Source organism: Aythya fuligula, chromosome 11 (assembly GCF_009819795.1).
Source record: "Aythya fuligula isolate bAytFul2 chromosome 11, bAytFul2.pri, whole genome shotgun sequence".
Taxonomy (NCBI): domain Eukaryota; kingdom Metazoa; phylum Chordata; class Aves; order Anseriformes; family Anatidae; genus Aythya; species Aythya fuligula.
In genome coordinates, this window is record NC_045569.1 from 4,720,124 (window position 1) to 4,738,582 (window position 18,459).

The 18,459-nt window shown below is 37.5% G+C and overlaps 1 protein-coding gene across 2 annotated transcripts in view; it reads right to left on the reverse strand.

Moving 5' to 3' along the window:
- Positions 1–6,174: 6,174 nt before the first annotated feature.
- The window catches only part of THSD4 (thrombospondin type 1 domain containing 4), a 288,225-nt gene continuing 275,940 nt past the window's right edge, over positions 6,175–18,459 (reverse strand). For both annotated transcript variants that reach the window (XM_032195197.1, XM_032195198.1), the window contains 4 exons: positions 17,567–17,740; positions 14,856–15,035; positions 12,698–12,842; positions 6,175–11,160 (listed from right to left, as the gene is read on the reverse strand). In XM_032195197.1, the coding sequence (XP_032051088.1) occupies positions 11,018–11,160; positions 12,698–12,842; positions 14,856–15,035; positions 17,567–17,740 (642 nt within the window). In that variant the 3' untranslated portion in view covers positions 6,175–11,017. The remainder of the gene's footprint in view (positions 11,161–12,697; positions 12,843–14,855; positions 15,036–17,566; positions 17,741–18,459) is intronic.

Genomic DNA, 18,459 nt, shown 5'->3' on the forward strand with positions numbered 1-18,459 from the left:
CATTTTTCCTCCCCCCCAGATACAAAACAACACATTTCTTGTCCTCCTCCCACAGTACAGTTTTCTTTGTCCTTGCTCTCTCCTCCCATGTATATCGCTCCCATAGTCATTACTGTGAGATTCAGAAACTGAAGCAAGACATTGTCAAATGCTGTAGATTTTCTTTTGCTTTTAGCCAAGCTCAGGTATACTTTGTTCTCTTGAAGCAAGGGACTTGAACATGATCTGTTTGCTAGCAACTTTCTGTCCTAGTTCTACGCAGTTATACACCAGTGGAATTTGTATGCCTAAATGGTACTTAAGCACTAGCAATTTTCTTCACAAGAAATAAAAAAGACTACCCATTTCAGCTGTGTTCAATTGGTTTAGGCTGCAATGGAAGCAAATCCTTCATCCCATCCAGCAATGAGCATTAAATGCTTAATTAATCAAGCTTAATTACAGCTATCAATCATTCAATTGCTTAATTGCAACTATCATTGCTTTCTACTTTCCATTGCACTTAGGAGGTTGGATATTGTTATGAATGACTTAAAGATGCTAAACCCTTTGCACACAAAACCTGCAAGTCTTTAAGGACAAGATATGCTATGGATAATGTGTATTTCAGGAGTTTAAAACCCTAGAGGTGTTACTTCAGCTCTCCTCTTTGCTAAATGAAAACACTTGTTATTATTACTCTCCATTTACAAAGAAAAATCCTAACAATGCACTTTTTAGCTCTGTAGACAGTACCACAGTTGCAACTCATACCAATAAGAAAATGTAGGCATTAACATTTGGTAGCAACTCATCAGTGGCAGGTAGCATGTTACAATAAATAATTACCTCAGTACCTTAGCAATATTTTTGTGAGCTCATTCAGATACTTGTCACCAATTGCACCTGCTTCTTAAAACTTAATCAAACATCAATATAAAAAAAATCTTCTTCCAAAAATGCTCTGCTTGGACTATAAATTCTCCAGAACAACCTACAGAAAGAAATAATTTGAATTATTTCAAATAAATGGCATGCACCCACCTATTATACCTTCCAGCCTGACACTTCAGATGTGTGATGAATTAAATGATTACGTGATGAATCACAATGATTATGTGATTAAATGATTACGTGATGATGCACAACGTACCACACTGTGATATTTCTCAAGAACCGCAACAGCAACCAACAATCCAGACTCTCACCTGTCAAGCTTCAAATCCATACTACTTTAGCAAGAGCCAAACATTTGTCCCACGTCAATCAAAAAGTCTCCAAAGCAAAATGCATCGTCTGGCACCCGTTCAGCAGTGAAGCACTGACTGGAAGCACTGACGACAGTTCCAGTTGATCTACACGCACTACACCTCTCTTTTCATTTACAGTTGTTCCATATCACTTAAGCTTTTAGAGATCCACAGATTTCTAGTGTAGCAGGAGAGTAATAATAAGAAGGGGGTTATGCTACAGTTTTGCTTCTTCCCTTTTTTTAACAAATTACATATGGAAAAAAAAAAAATTAAAAATTCTACTGAACAGTAATTTGTCCTTACTAAGGACCACTAACACCATCTAGACTTAACTTAATTTGGCCATGCCTGCACACCACTGTGCAGGCAAGAATCCTTGCTTTTTAGAACCATTGGATTTAATGGGCCTGTTTTTCTTCTGGCAGAATAGAATTCAAGGTCCGTTACAATTTTACTTATATCTTATTTTCCTCAGCCATCTAGTGTATAAATAATCTGAGTTAGTTAAACATAAAAGCGTTCTCAACCTTATTTAGAGAAGTATGTGCAAGATAAAAGCTCTATCAGAGAAAGTTCAGCACTTAGGTTTGCAAAGTATCTCCTGTAAAAGTCAGTAGCAACCAGCAACCTCATACAAGCCTCTTGCGGTGTTACACACAAACGCAAAATTAGTAAGTACAGAAGAATTTTCAAAACCAGCAGCCCAAGAAGGATGTAATTTCCTTTTTCTTCTAGCAGCAACAAATCTAGTAGCAGGATTCAAAAGCAGACATCTTCTTGGAACACGCTAGACTTGTTCATTTGCATCTAACCTGCTGCCTAGGGAAAGAGGGACTGCTGATACAGTGAAGGAGAACACACCTTGGAAACCAGGAAACAAGATCAAAACAAAGAGCTGCACCAATCTGCTCAAAACCATCTCTTTAAACTTACCATTGCAATACAACGTATTTTTTAATATAGCAGCATGGTGAATGGTAATATATTTAAACAAAAGATTAGACAGCATAAACATGGCATCTATGTGTTTTTAACAAGGCCTCCGGGAAGTCACAATTCTTCTTTTTATTACTTTATATCCATTTATCTGTAACCAAAGCCTCGACTACTAGCATATGGCCAATTACAATGAGAAATATTAAATCAGTGGGATAAATTAAAAAAGAAACAAAGAGATACTAAAAAAGCTGAATGATTTCAGCACCTTCTTTCCCAGGCTGTTAAGTACAGAACATCTTTTATAGATTTACTGCCTTAATTTTGGATCCTTTTTTCATCACTTAGTTGTGTGGTAGGTACACAACAACAGGTTTTTTTGTTTGTTTTAAAAAGTGCTGCTTCCCACCAGCTGGATTTGATTATGTCATTACAGTGAAGGGTATCTTGTCTGTGCTGTTCCAGCTGGCTCACTACATCATCAGGATCAAGTACAAGGATCAACTGAGCACAGGACACATGTAGACTTAGTGGGATGAGTCCAGTGAAGGGTCACGAAGATAATTAAAGGACTGGAGCAGCTCACATACAAGGAGAGGCCAAGACACCTGGGACTGCTCTACGGGAAGAGAAGGCTCAGGGGAGATCTTACCAATGTGAATGACCGGAGACAACTGAGCCAGGCTCTTTGCAGGGGGGCCCCATGACAGGTCAAGAGGCAGTAGGTACAAACTGAAACAAAAGAAATCCCATTTGAAATTAAGAAAACATTAAAAAACAACAACAACAAAACAAACAAACACCTGTGAGGGTGGTGGAACACTGGAACAGGTTGCCCAGGGATGCCTGTTTCAATCCTTGGAGATATTCAAAACCTGACTGAACACAGCCCTGGGCAACCTGTTGTAGCCTGTTTGGTGCAAGGGACTGAAGTAGATTATCTGTCTTCCAACCTCAACTGTTCAGTGAAAAACTTTAAACTTTTTTTATAGATAGGTGTTACATTACATTCTCAATCAATGCTCACATAAGTCTATTTATATTAGAAAATAGGTCAGGAAACAGCATTGACTTTATTTGTTCCGTATTGGAACTTGCATCTGCGGAGAGCCAAAATTAAGTCTTTTTTTCTGCTTCTTTTAAGAGCAATTATTTGATCTTATGTTATGAATAATCCCTTGATGTTTTCCCTCTGGTCCCGTTTCCTTGTACAAGTTTGTGGCTAGCTACAGGCACAGATGAGACAGGGTGTGGTGTCAGGCACTGAAGATCTGCACTTTGCATTCAACAACCCATCACTAAAGGGGTTAATCCCACAGTTTATCTAACTTTTTTAATATTCATCTCAGGACAGGCAGCCACGCAGCAGGTCTGCCCTTCACACAAGGCGTGGGACATGAGAATCCCGCCTGTCTGGGGCCAGAAACAGGTGCCAGGTGAAAACACGAACCCTTCCTCCCTACACAGACCTGAAAGCCCTGACGGCCTTACCACGCTTCAGGGTCACCTCACGGAGGCTGATGTACCGCTTCTGCACGCGGATGAGGAAACAAGTACTGCATTTGCTCCTCTTACTATTTTTACTTTTAATTTTTACTTTTAACATAAAGAACGTGTGGTAGAAACTCGAGTAATTAATTATCAAGGAAGCTTGTGGGTCAATAACCCAAGCTCTGTTCTTAACGAGCCAGGCGCCCAGCACGCACTTACAGAAACGAGCCTCAGCCCCTGCGGCGCCCGGAGGGGGAGAGGAGCGCTGCGTCTCCCGGTAACCGCGACCGAACGCCGGCCGCTACCAGGCTCGCTCTGCCGGGAGGCAGGGAGGGAAGGCGGAACGCTGCCCCGCTCCGCCCCGCTCCGCCTCGCCGACACCGGCGGCCTCCCCGTACGCCCGCCCGGGAGCGCGGCTCCCGCCGGCCTCTCAACAGCGCGGAGCGAGGCCGCCTAACGGTCGCTTAACGGTCGCCCAACGGTCGCGACGGCGCGTGCCCGCCCCTCGCCTCAGGCGGCGGCGCCGAGGGGGCCGCGGCTTCTGGCGGTGCTGCCCGACCCGCGCGGGGCTGCCTCGGTGGGCAGCGTTAAAGCCAAACAGAGTTAGCGTGGGCTTTGTCCCGTGGCAGGAAGGACAGTTGTTGATTTGCAATTGATTATTATTTTTTTTTTCATGTTTTGTAGCGTGGAGGTGTTGTCCGTAGGCTGCACGAACTTGGCTCGCAGTCATTCTCCACAGGGAATGTGTAATTCTCCACAGAGATTCTCCACGCTTGCCCCCTCACAGCGTGGCGCGGTGGTGCCTCAGCACTCGCACCGCAGGCATTGAAAGCGCCGTAAGGAGACACGGGTGGCTGCAGCCGTGGGTAGGGAGCGTGGAACAGCTGCCCAGCGCCTCCAGAACTCAGGGTTACAGCACAAGGATTACTCCTTGCCCTTGGTCCACACAGAAAACAGCAGTTGTTGCCTTCGAACAAAAACATATTACCTCTGCATTTAATAAAAAATAAAGTAGATAAATCTGCTTTGCTTTTAGCTCTGGACTTTGCTGCGTCAATCCTGTGCAAGCCTCGGCAGCAGTCGGGTCCCTGTGCTCCCTGTGTCTCAGGAAGCACACACGGCTCTCCTCTATCCACAGTTACAGACACTGCTTTGGAAATACCTTGTTAAGATGTAAATTACAAACTCAGTTAAAGAGAATTTAATCCTCCAGCAAAAATGCTAACAGCACTGACTAAACTGCATTACCAACTTCACCACACTGTTTAAGTGATAAACTGTATTGTTTAAGTGAAGGCCGAGCAGAGGGAAAACTCCTGGTGTGCCCTCAGATTGTACTGCTCTGTGATGTGTGATTGCTGCACTTAAAACTATGAAACGCTCTGAAGTATTAAAAGGTGAAAATTATTTTATTTAGCCAGAAGCATGTATTGCTGTAGCATATGCGTATCCTAACATTCTAACTCAATAACATCTATTGATGAATGAGCTTGGACATGGAGCTTTCTAAAACAAACTACATCTTCCTCTGGCATGCTGAGAGCATGCAGTTCTTAATTTATTACTAAGGACTACATCCCATGTGCCTACCAAATTTGACCTTTTCTATTCATTAGTAATTTGGAATTCAGGAAAAAAATCCAAACTCAAATAACTCGTAATTTCTACTTTTCTTCAAATATACAGATTTTCTCACAACAGCAAAGAAGAAAGATGAAACAACTGATGATCTCCAAAAAGGTTGAGGTATTTTGTTTTTCCTCCCTTAGAATTTTACTAATTTATAGTGGAATTATAATAAAATCTGTGATGAGGTGTCTATACTACCAGTCTGGTTATGCCAAATAGGAAGGAAAAAACTATGATCTTTGAGCAGCTACCAACAGAAATTCTACCTACACATTCAACTGCACGTTCCCTCAGAACCCAGGATACTAGTTTTACAGTGTATAACATTGTCTTATGTATGGTATGAACACACCTAAGCTGCATCCACGCTTGGATAATTTTGCAGTCACATTGATAATTTTTTACTGGTAAACCACTATGAGTCTAGACATGGAAGTGACAGAGCCTTATGCTACAAACACACAATACGGTTGAGAATACACTGGGACGAAACCTGCAAGAAATTGCATAGGAGCTCCCAAAACACCAAGGCAAAACACCAAAGAAGGCAACGGCCTTCTTTCCCATTTCTAATATACGTGATTACCATTAGGGACAGTCTATCAGGATGTTGCAATCCCTTTTGCAAAGCTCTAATAAAGTTCTGGTTATGAACCTTTTTGCAGCATGGTTGTAATCCTCAGTACATGAGCGAGGATTCCTTTAGTGCATTATACCTTTGTTGATACTTGTGCTTAATTCTCCAGAAACAATGACCGTGGAAGAAATCAAACAAATCAACCAGATAATAAATAAACCATGTCACATAAATTCATCTTGAATTACTTTATTTTTCCAAATAATAAAAAATAAATTAGTCATAAACAAAAATAGTTAACATTTTTTCATCAAAGAGAAAATGCATACAATATGAAAAGGATGCTGTACAGTTCTGGTTCAGGTGCATTGCTATGGATACATATTCCTGAACGAGTCAGAAAGCAATTTGCTTCTACTCCTCCTTTAATTCACTCAAGGAACTGGCTAATCAGAAAGTTTAGAAAATTATATTACGGATTTACAGTATGACATATATACAAAAATATATATGTAATACTTGTGCTATAAAATTCCATAAAAGCTGGGTTAGTATAATGAAAGAGCTGGACAAAATGTGAATGGTATATGTAAATAAATACATATTAGGTCCCTTTTAATAAAAATCTGCCTATTCTAAATATTTGAATTATTTTGGTGCAGTGGCTTGTTCCATACACACAGCTCAGAATACATATTTCCCATAAACATCTTGTATTTACAAATAACAACAAAATAAGTTATAATAAAGTATATCCTTCTGCCAAAATCAATTATTAGGGTCATGTAGACATTTTTTTATATATAAAAGTTTTTTTTTTCTTTTTTTTTTTTTTCTGTCACTTTTTGTCAGGTTTAAATATCCTTAGTGTTAAGGCTCCAGTCCCTCCTGATCCTCCAAGTGGAGCCCAAGCGACTTCAATGTGGGGTTCACAAGCTTGTATGCGCCCACCCTGCCAAGGCCATTGCAAGACTAGGTCTCAGAGACCCAAACACAACATAGACGAAATAGTTCTGGGCAAGCAGCAATGATGGACTGTCACTGTGAGGTCACTGATTGCTCAAAATTAAGCTCCCCTTCTCTCCAAATATAGTGGTAGTTTGTTTTGTAATCCATTAAAGTAAATGGCGTTAAAGAAGATTAGGAACTTGCATTTGTAACTTTTTGTTGCTAAAAGCTGATAAGTAAAGAGCCAAGTTCAGGTCTGGTGTGAGTTCTCTTAAATGAAATTTTCTTCCTTCACTAGGTCTGAATTTTACCCACCCTATTAAGATATTATAATGCTGAGAGGTTTCCTTTAAATTATACTAAAAACAATTACTGGATGATTTTTCATTTGAGATATTAGGAGGTACAATTTTAATATATTTTCTAAACAATAGGTAATATAGCTCCCACAAACATATTCTGTAACTGATGCTAAGAACAAAGGAAGTTTACTTTCAGTGTTCAAAATGTCATGTTTTGTGTTCCAAATACAGACATGCACATAAATAATCTGCCTAATACACCAAATGGCTCTAAGAAAGAGATTAGTCAGACACTAAGTGTAGATCTCAAGAAAACCAGGTAACAAACTTTTACTTTTTGAGTGTAAAGTTTTTTACTTTGTTTGTTTTGTTTTTAAATATATGTGAGATTTGAGACTAAAGGGCCAATACATACTTCAATAGTTGTGTAATCATAGGTTCATTGAACAGGAACTCTTTCAGTAGTTATTTTAATATCATGCATTTAAAATTAGCCAAGAAGAACACACAAAAATCACTGAACTGGCAGGAATATAGCTCCCTTCATAGCTGGGCTTATTTCTAACAGATTCTTAACCAAACCACTGAGGATTTTCAGTAATGCAGGCAAAATTTAAAATTGGCATCCAAAGCACAAAGGGATGGAGGTGAGATAGGAGAAGAACACTTTGTCAGCGTAAGAGAGGGACTGCAGGACGGAGATGAACTGGAAAGAAAAGCCACAGAGAGCACATTTTACTCTCAATTTACATACAGAGGTTCTGCTGGCCATTTGCTGCTTCCACCTTCCTCCCTCAGTGGTGACCACTGGCATGTTCTAGGACTGAGACATAGGCAAATACCACCTCTGATTTACAGTAAAATCATGGAATTAAAATCAGGGCCTCTGTAGACATCATCCTAAATTGGTATATTGCTCTATTAAAACAAATGGTATAGTCACAATTTCAAAAGTGCACTTTGTGTGACAGTGAAATACTAGCATAGCACTTACTTTGTGTAGGTAATATTAGTTCTTCTACATCAAAGTGCTGAAAGAAGGGTTCATTAGTTCATATTTCAGGAGCAAGTATTTTGATTATGCTGAAACATGAGAAGAGATGATAAATGATTAAGTTCAGCAAGACTTTAGTAGTTTCCATATCACCAGATGTTCAGTTAGGTGATGCAATCTTTTTCTAACTGATACATCTGAAACCTGTCCTTTTACTAAAAAGAAATATATAGTTTCTATAAACATAATTCACTGCATTAAATTCACAAGGCTGTACAGCTTAGGAGTAATACAGGGTTATAGCACTACATGTATGCATAGATTCTTATTTAGCTCCCATGAATTGCTTACTTAAATGGCAGCTTAATGAAGCCTACATGATGATAATCCTTGTAAAATAACCCAATCGCCATATATTCCAGAGCATAACAACAGATTTTATGGAAGACCAGGATCACCTGTCTCCTTGCTAACTTGCTGTCTCACAGCCAAGAGTGTGTGCAAGCAGATTGTCTGCGAATTGTTTGCAAACCTGATTACTTCTCTGTATTTCATTCTCCTCGTGGTTTTCAGTACAAGTATTTCACTGTAGCTCACAAGACACACTTCCTTGGCACAAAAGAGATAACAGCAAAAATTATGCACTCTATGTGAAGATTTGCTGCAATGAGACTTTGAGATGAAAATCTGTATTTACAAATACTGGATTCCAGAGTTGTTTATGCTGTACTTTCTCTGTATCAGTCTTTGGTCAAGAATCTTAATGAATATAAAATATGACCACAAATTTTTAAATTACCTTCATGAATAAATTTTCATAATCCAAGGAAATAGGACTGCAAAAGCTTTGTGAACTTAAATCGAAGGTTTTCTAATTAGCATGTCTGTTTCTAAAGGGCTTACATCAATTAATTACAGTGAAAAAGCCCAAACCACAGTATACAGAAACAGCCAATAACATTAATGGTTTAAAATCACAAATACTTCAAAGTTTAGGGGAAACACTTGTTAATTTCATTTAGCCAAACATTACAGTTCATCATGGCTGAAATACATTCTTCCTAAGTGACTGAATCAAAAAATCTAAGGTTTGTCTCAGTCCAAGGCAGCTTTTAGACTGGAGGTGTTCTACCTTTCTGTGCCTGTAGCTTCCAGTACATGAACTGGTGTGACTAGTAAATAGCATGCCCAGAAACCTTTGCCTCCCAGTGGCCCAGTCTCTCTTCCACGTTGTCTCCACCCAAGCAGTAAGAACAAAATAAAAACAGATGAACATTTACAGATGGATCATCTGGGATGAGCTCTAGTACAAATCCAGAATGAGGTTCAAACATGCCCCTAATCATTATCAGGACACATTAATCACTCTACTACTGCATCACTGGGAGTGGCTTAACATACATTATTAAAGCTGTTTTTCAATTCAGGCAGCAGGCACCTTAGAAATAGATGCACAGTTGGATATCATTAATTTAAAAGAAATATGCTGTAATAAACAGTTGAATGAGCAGAGGTGTTTCTTTCTTCCCTCAGCCTTATTTACACATTTGAAAGACCTCACAGGTAAAAGCTAGAGAATGTGCAGATAATGCAAAAGCTTTCTTTTGCCTTGCACAACGTGATCTATTTACCTTCAGCACATCCTAAGGCTGAGTCTAGTAATTGCAGAAATGAAAAATCACCACTTAACTTTAGGTCTAAGAAAAGCTATTCTTGAGTAGCATAAAGGGAGTGGTATTAAAAGATCTGATGGATGAAACATGGAATGAAGCAAAAATGACAAGTATGTTGTAGTAAGTGATCAAAACCTGAAGAACATCAACAGGTAAGATCTCCTTATAAATACTTGGCTACTCCACTCACAAAGACTACTGACACCAGGAATAACAGACTACTATAAAGCAGAGAGGCCTGCATCTGTTGGTGGTTGCTTCAGAAACTAGTGATGTCTCCAGACAAGGTCTGGACACAATACTTTTGTATGGTAGCTGTTAAAAAATAGGGCAGAGACAAGACATCAGGCAAGATATCAGTTCACTGAAAAACTGCCCTACAGGAAAGAGACCTTGCCAGTTGGAAACAATCACTCTGTGTATTTCTTTTTAAGTATGAGCAAAGTCTCCTCAACTTCCTGGTAAATCTCACTGACAGCTGCAGTTATTAAAGGCTTAATTGGTTAGGCACTAGTGGCACTCTGGTAGGTAATGTATTTTAAAAAACATACAGTAGAATAGTATAATTTCAAGAGTTTATGAATTAAATATGAAGGCACATTTTGGCAGTCAAGTGTGCATATATTTGCCATCTGAGGACGGGAAGTTAGCTAAAAGTATAATTGAAAAAGTTTAACCATTACTATAATTTATTATGAATGGATTGAAGTAATTAAAAATATACATTAGAGTGCTAAGAAACTGAACATGAATGAGTCTTCAAGGGCCTAGTTTCTCTGTAAAATAGTTCTTGTCACGTGCATGTTTCATTGATTTGGTCTATTACTTTAAGGCAGTCCAAAATATCATGTAAGAGTTAAGAACTCAGAAAATAACGCAGCAGTTGCATCCACATTGGTAAAATATCTCCAGTAATTGCCTATGACTGATTTTTTTTTTAACAATAATTTCACAACAGTAAGGCTGGTATATTTTTTAAATAATTATCCGATGAGCAGGTGCAAAGAATGTTATCATTAAAAATTAATGCTTTAAAAAGATCATGGTTTTACAACAAACAATTTTTAAAAAGACATAACTGCACAGTAATTGTAACTGAAATGGTCTGGTGCCTTGATGTACACAGCAATATAAAAACCATCTCTTTAAGAAGCTAAAACCTGCTGTAGGCAAAACAGTAACACTGTTCAAGCTCCATCTGAAGACTGACATTGCTGCGTTGAGAAGAGTATTTGTTATCTGCGTCCCAGAAACCCTGATTGTCTGTTTGCCACACGTGTACAGGATGCACAACAGGCTGTTTTGTAATAGGTGTAGACACAAAGCCGGGCCTGAACCACCACATTGCAATTGTAGTATTTATCTTTGCAGTTCTCATCTGTGGAGAAAAAGGAAGAGAAAAGAAACTGAAGAAAATAACAGTGGAATAACAGGCAGCCAATCCCCTTTCCTTTACCGTGTAAAATCCCTTTAACCTCTATTCAAACATTCATTGTCAGGTTAAAATAGGCTACCTATGCAAATTGATTGAAGATTTTCCACATTCAATCAAGAATCACAAAAACACAGATTAAATGTACCTATCCTCATATATACTGTTCTTTTTTTTTTTTTTTTTTTTTTTTTCTTCTGAAAAATTTGGCTTAAATAAAGATGATGGGGAAATTTCTAGTATTTTCCACCTAGGTACCTCTATCCACTTCATTTTCAGATTCCCAGGTACTAAACTGTTGCAGTAGTGTACAGATGGCACCAGAACCTGCACATGTTAATTTTCAACTGCTAAATTGAAATAATCCACTGCTGAGTAAAACATCACCTTCGTTACAAATGTTGTGATTGGTTGAAATTACCCAGATTAAAACCAAACCAACCAAAAACAAAAAACGGTGTTCTTAACACTCCCCATTGTTTTCTAAGCTGCTACAATATGGTCTGTTCACATTTTGAAGTTTTCCTTTACAACCAACAGGGTTAGAAACACTTTTTAAGTGACAGCTAATATTTTCATATGATCAGGTGACCACTGTCCACCACACAGGTGTTAAGACAAAGACAAAATATCAAAGTGCTAGAATCAGATGTAAAAATGAGCAGTTCTGTACAAGCCTGTTTTAAATAGAGAAGGAACAACAACAGTAGCACAATATAAATATTTTTAATGCTACAGGTATACCAGCTTTTAAGATAATTATCTTAAATTATGTTAAAAATAATTCTCATTATTGTAGTATTTGTAATTATTGCAGAATATGAGTTCAAACTGTTTCTAAATACTCGCATCTTCCTTTCCCTAGCATTCTCATTACTGTTAAAATTAAATCTGGAGGAGAAGAATGATTAATTTCAATGCTTGATAATAAAATTTGATGTGTGTATATACTACTTATAGAATACAATTTCTAAATTGCCCATAATGTCTTAGGCTTGAAAATCTTGAGGAAAAACGTTTAAGCCACACTGGAAGTTCATAATCAGGAAAAATGATATTTTGCTATTTATGTTCTTATATTAAATATCCATAATGTTATTGTTTCTTATAGGAGCTGTTACCAAACACAGTATATGATGCATGATCTTTTTGTTGTTGTTTTTCAAAGACTCTGCCGAGAGAAACATTTCAGAATGCAAGGAGGCTGCTTAAAAACAGCTCTATTGATCGTTTTCACAGAAGCGGATTTCTCACATTCTCAGCAACTTCAAAAGCAAGCCACTTTCTTCAGTGCTTCAAGGAAAATATTTTAAATCAGAAGTGAAAACCTACTTTCATATCACAGAAAAGAGCCATAGTTTGTATAAAAACAAACCTCTGGACTTTAGAAAGAAAATAAACTCTAAAACCTGTGCATGATCATTAGGGATTTTATCCACTAGATGGAGTTCCATAGTTAAAACACAAAGTTTCTCTACCGTACCTATTTCAGGGATACAGTCTTGTGTGTTACATGGTTCTTTTTCTTCAGGTTTAAGCTGTGGATCACACTGAGTACTGGTTGTCATGTCGTCTGACAGACATCGTACCTCTCGAACTCTAAATCCTCCTTCACAGGATTTGGAACACTGAAATACAAAAGTCGAAGTTCATGAAGATTGCATGCAATGTGCAAATATAGAGATAACAACAGGGACCTGAAACCCAGATACAGATATAATCACTGCAGCCTTTCATCAACTTCACCACTGCTGTAGTTTTTTGTTTTGTAACTACTCCTTAACATACAGGTGAAATTACCTTTAAAGGTTCAAAAACGTTCTTGTCTATAGGGGGAGCAACTGGACAAAGAAACATGCTGGACTACCACTGAAAGCATGCAAGAATCTTTCCCTTTCTGAACTTGTCAGCTTCTTGCTTCTCTAATTTGTCTTGTTGGTTAGTCTTGTTAGTGTAATTAGTCTTGTTTTCCTCTGCTTATTTATATATATCTCCCAAATCTACTCTTTCCACAGGGTTCACACATTTCTTATTTAAGAACTTCCTATACTGAACTTTGACTTGACTACTTGAGTGCACCGGTTTCCACTGCCATTTTTACCTCCATTTATATACAATGAGGAATCATTTTAATTGCCTTTTGTCTAGTGCTCAATTATTTTCCAATTCTTTCAGCACAGTGATTTTAATAAGCATTATAGGTTTCCTTTAATTTCTGAAGAAAATATTTCTGTGTTACTTCAAAATCTGTTCTGAAGCCAAAGACTTTTGTATTTGCTTGTCCTGGTGTTTTCAAAGTCAATTATTACACAGATTAACATTGAAGCAAATCCCCTGTTGACTTTAAAAATTTTGCCTGAGTGAGGTCTTTCAGTTTTGGCTCAGTGTCCAGTTTGACCTAAATGCTCACAAGCTTCATTAAACATGGATCATTTATAATTATTGAAACTTTAATAGCCCCAAAGTAATCAGAATGTTTTCAGACTTTTTCTTTGGCATATGTTTTTCCCCTAACATTATAAAAACAACTTATCACTAACATAAAAACAGATATTTTAGCAAACTAAAATATTCCCTATAATACAGTCTTAAATTGTTCTTTGATTTTGGAGTACAACACTTCTGCAGTTTAGAAGACACAGACCTACAGAAACAGTAATAGAACACTTAGTGTGTTTTGTTTTGTTTTGTTTTAAATATGATTACTCATTACATGCCTGTATAGAATACTGTGATTATCCGGTATCTAACAATAAAACCTTCCATTCAGATCCGTAGAGATCTTAAGCACTTTAAATGGAACCAAGACAGAATTTAGAAGTTACATACAACATACTATATACAAAACCCAGCATTTTGCATTAGCCAATCATTAAATCTCCATGACTGAAGGGACTGTGCCATTTATTCTGGATCATATAAGAAGTCTGCTGAAGATATGAGATCCTATCAGACTCTATTCTATTCTATCAGATTCTGATTTTTAGCAGTTTCTTTCTTCCATGCGTGAAAAAGAGAGCATATATATTTTCACTTTCAGAAAGAATCTATCTGCTGTATCCTGTGGATGCACGCCTGGATCTTTTGTGGTTACACACTAGCAGGTTCACATTTGAAAATGCGTTTCCTAATGAAAGTCATTTGAACTAAACTAACAATAAGGAATTCAAAGAATTTCCAGCAACATCAAAGGAGATACTTCAATCTACATGGTTTTATCATGAGCATAATTTGGATCTTTGTTTTTCAAATAACTATCTATACACACCTGCAAAATAGGGAAGAAAAATCTGTTTTTTCTTCAGCTGACTTGTTTTTGTTAAAAACATTCTACTTTCTTTTCTACTTTTGAGTGCTGCCATTGGAATAGTCAAATAACCAAGCATGGAAAACAATAAAATTTCTATGTTTTGTGTCACTTGAATGAAGAATTTCCCAAAGGTTCCTGACTAAGGAAACTCAAGATGAAGCATAAACTCCACTGGCTGCTGAAGAGTATGCTTTCTTTTCAGTATCATTCCTGTGAAAGATTAAGCCTTATTTCATGATCAACAGTTTTATCCAAATGGCGTTCCCTTTCAATATACATAGAAAAGGATGCATCAAACAAAACCAGATTTAGAAAAGCATGGTAGACTTACTGTGCTCCATTCTGTATGAAACCACTTAGATCCACATGGTTTGAGGTAGCAGGATTGCTGGCTGGGAGGTCTTTCCAAATATGAACATTCATAGGGGTTCAAAACATCGAAATGGCCTTCAGTTTTCCTAACACAAATTACTTCTCTCTGTTGAGTTCCACTGCCACATTCAGTAGAGCACTGTATCAGAGAAGAAAAAAAAACGGTGAAATTTGTTATTCTACTTAGGTTCTTCAACTTGGTTCTGAACTAACTTATTTGTCCATGTTATTTGTTCCTGAAATAAAAGAACATTCACGCATACAAACGCATATACTTGCCCTTTAAATTAATATTCATCACCTAAATTTATAAAGCATTGTTTATTTGCTATTTTTGGATACATATTAAGACACCTTCAAACAAAATTTATTTCCTTCTTTTAATAGGCTCTTTCCTCAGTAACGTTAATGATATCTTTCCTTCTGTCTCTGGCATATGTATGACTTAAGGAGAAGGGCAAAGGGTAAAACATTCCTTTGGTACCTGCCATAGGGTTTTTATCCCTCAGACCCAGAATAGAAGCCTAGATAATGCTTGGGTTGTTATTATATTTATGTAGTGCTACCATAGTACCCAGAAGTGCCAGTTAGGAACCAGTACAAGAAAATGCTACAGGATATAGTAATAACTTAATTCATCAAGTGAATAATGACTATATGTTTTGGGTATTATACATTTAATTACAAATCTTAAAAATGCTTACAGTGGTTAAAACTGTACTTCTATTCATTTTTATTCCAAATGGTACAGAAGACTAAAAATGCTTTCCTAATTATTGTTAAAAATAAGAGATATGACTATAATTGTGCTTTTTTTCTAATAAAAGGAGAAGTGTAACTTACTTTCTCCATATACAGTGTTACTGCTTCTGACCGAAGCAGGATTGCATGCACTGAACCTTTGAGGTTATAAGGCTAGAGCACAGTTCTGCAGTTTTACAAATCCCCGCATGGTGTGGTTTTTAGAAAATGCCTTGATCTGCCAGGGTGTTCTTTTTGTGTTTGCAAATATCGATGTGATGCTGCATTGGTTCCAATTCCAAAAAGCAAATTTTACTCTCACAGACTCTTATTGCCCATTTAAAGGTTAAATGCACACATAAGATTGTTAGTGGCACTTTTAAAACATTTTTTTTTCAGAAGACTATTCTGGTGATACGTTGATTTCTATGTTGCATAAAGGGCCATGATTTTCAAAGGCATATTCTAACCTAAAACAATCAAGTGTTATTATTACTATTTTTAATACTTTGTGTGGAATTTATGATCCCTTTACCAGAATGAAAAACCTAGAGATGACTGCACCTAAATAAATTCTACAGTAAGTAATGTAACTCCATTTTCTTTAACACTGAACATCTCTGTCACTGCTCTCTTTTAGCGCTTCTTCCAACAGACACTATCTTAACATTTAGCCTCAGCTCTAATGGAGCACAATGCTAAATGTCATTCACCAATGCTCCCTGCTCTGGTCTACCGGCGGTCTGCTTTCATTATGGTATTTAAAGTCAGGATTTGTCTGGTAGAACAGACGTTGTCAGGCAATTCTTTCACATACTATACAGTGAACACTTTGTATAACTGGTATGCATCAAACAGAATGCAATTTCATACAAAGAAAGAAGGTGAATTAGGCTTAAAAGAACAGGAAATTGTAAAGGAAAGAAACTTTCTTATTGAGTACAGCATGGGGAGAGTTAGGACAACCTTATTGTACATTTCTCTCTATGGTAATAGGGTACGAAGTTCCTATTCACCTGCATGGAGCAGTGTCACTAACAAGGCCCAGACTTTACCAGTTATTAAAACTGCAGCAAAGTATGTTTTAAATCTGAAATTATTATTACTCTCATACAATACAAATAATTATCACTTACACTTGGAAGCATTTGCATGTAATCTCCATCTCAGCTGTACCAGTTTAATTTCCAACTCCTTACCAGCTGGAATCTGAAATGCAGTGAGTTAACAGCACAGCCAAGAGACTTTTCCCTAACAACCTGAAGAAATGCTGGTATCAGCAGTCCAAAAGGCTCTCTGGGCTACATTAGAGCCTACTTAAATTAGAGGGACATAAATGACTGGGCACCAGCTGACAGCTTCTGAAATTCCTTTGCTCCTGACAGCAGAAATGTTTAGTAAGAATGAGAAAGAACATTGAGATGTGGATGAAGGAAATAATTTACCGTAAAGAAAGAGCACCAGGACACTGGCCACTAATTCTTTTCACCTATCATGATAAACCAGCTCAGCAAAACAGAAGCCAACTTTTGGTTTTAGCCACTGCTTTTGTCTTATTGTGCATCTTTTGGCTATTGCCTATACACATCCCACAGGTATGCATCACAAACGATCTAACTTAATAGGTGTAAATCTCTTACTTTTGCATTCCTTTGAATATGCTAGGCAGCTTTCTGATGTCTCTCATTTTGTTAATATACTGGGTCAGTAGATGAGAAACAAAAATTAAGGTATAGAGGAAAGAACCATCTTGAAACATTGAACATTAGCTCAGTAAAATACAGAAGAAAAAACAAACAAACAAACAAACAAAACACTTATCCAAACACTCCACAGAGATGCAGAAATACCTTATGGTACAGATCTTCCTCATGTGGAAAGGATTAAAATGCCAATAGAAAACAAACACATGTTAGATGTAGATCTTACCTGTGTCCAGCTCCCAGCAAACCACTCCACTTTACCAGCACAGGGTCCATTGTTACACGGAGTTGTTTCAGAGGGTCTGTTATTGCCGCAGCCTTCCAGAGGCAAACTGCTGACATGGTTGGTCATGCAAACCACTGAACGTGTACGGACCCCGTCACCACATTCTGCAGAACACTGGGGAGCAGAAGATATAACAGGTGTTCACTAGTCCATCCTCCACCCTTTACAATGAAATGTGCAGTGAAACAACCATGGAAAATAGATGAATGCATAATCAATTATATAATCAATTATATAATCAATTGATTATAATCAATTATTTTCACTTGTAATTCAATTGTAGCAAATAATCTTATGGTTTCATACCTCTAAATACAGTACAAATAGTACCTGTCCTTCATAATCACAAATGAGTGAACCTGAATGATTAGGAAAGAAAATTTCTTATAGGTTTTTAATAGCTTGTTTAGTTTTCCTTCCTTCTCCCTATCTGTTAATTCTTTCAATTTTAATTTTATTCATCTTTTGCCATACCAGTTAATGCATCTGAGAGGTGATAATTTCAACAAGAAGCTTTTCAGGGAGCAGATATGTTTCAGCCTGCGAATTGTTCTGTGAGTTTCCCCTCTGACTGTTCAAGCTGTTAGCCAGGTGAATTCTTACACTGGTTAAAAGGATGAGGTGAGGAAGATCTGAGGGCTACTGGCATTGAGTGCTGCTGATACTGGTAGCAAAATAGTGCATAGTGCATCCTGGAACTTTTCCATATAGGTTGCTGACAGAGTATGAGAGCACAATAAAGTAGAAAACAGGTAGTTTCCAAAGACTCGGGTAAATCTTCTACAAATAATTGTAACGGCCACTAATTGTTGCCCTCCATGTTTCAACTGTAA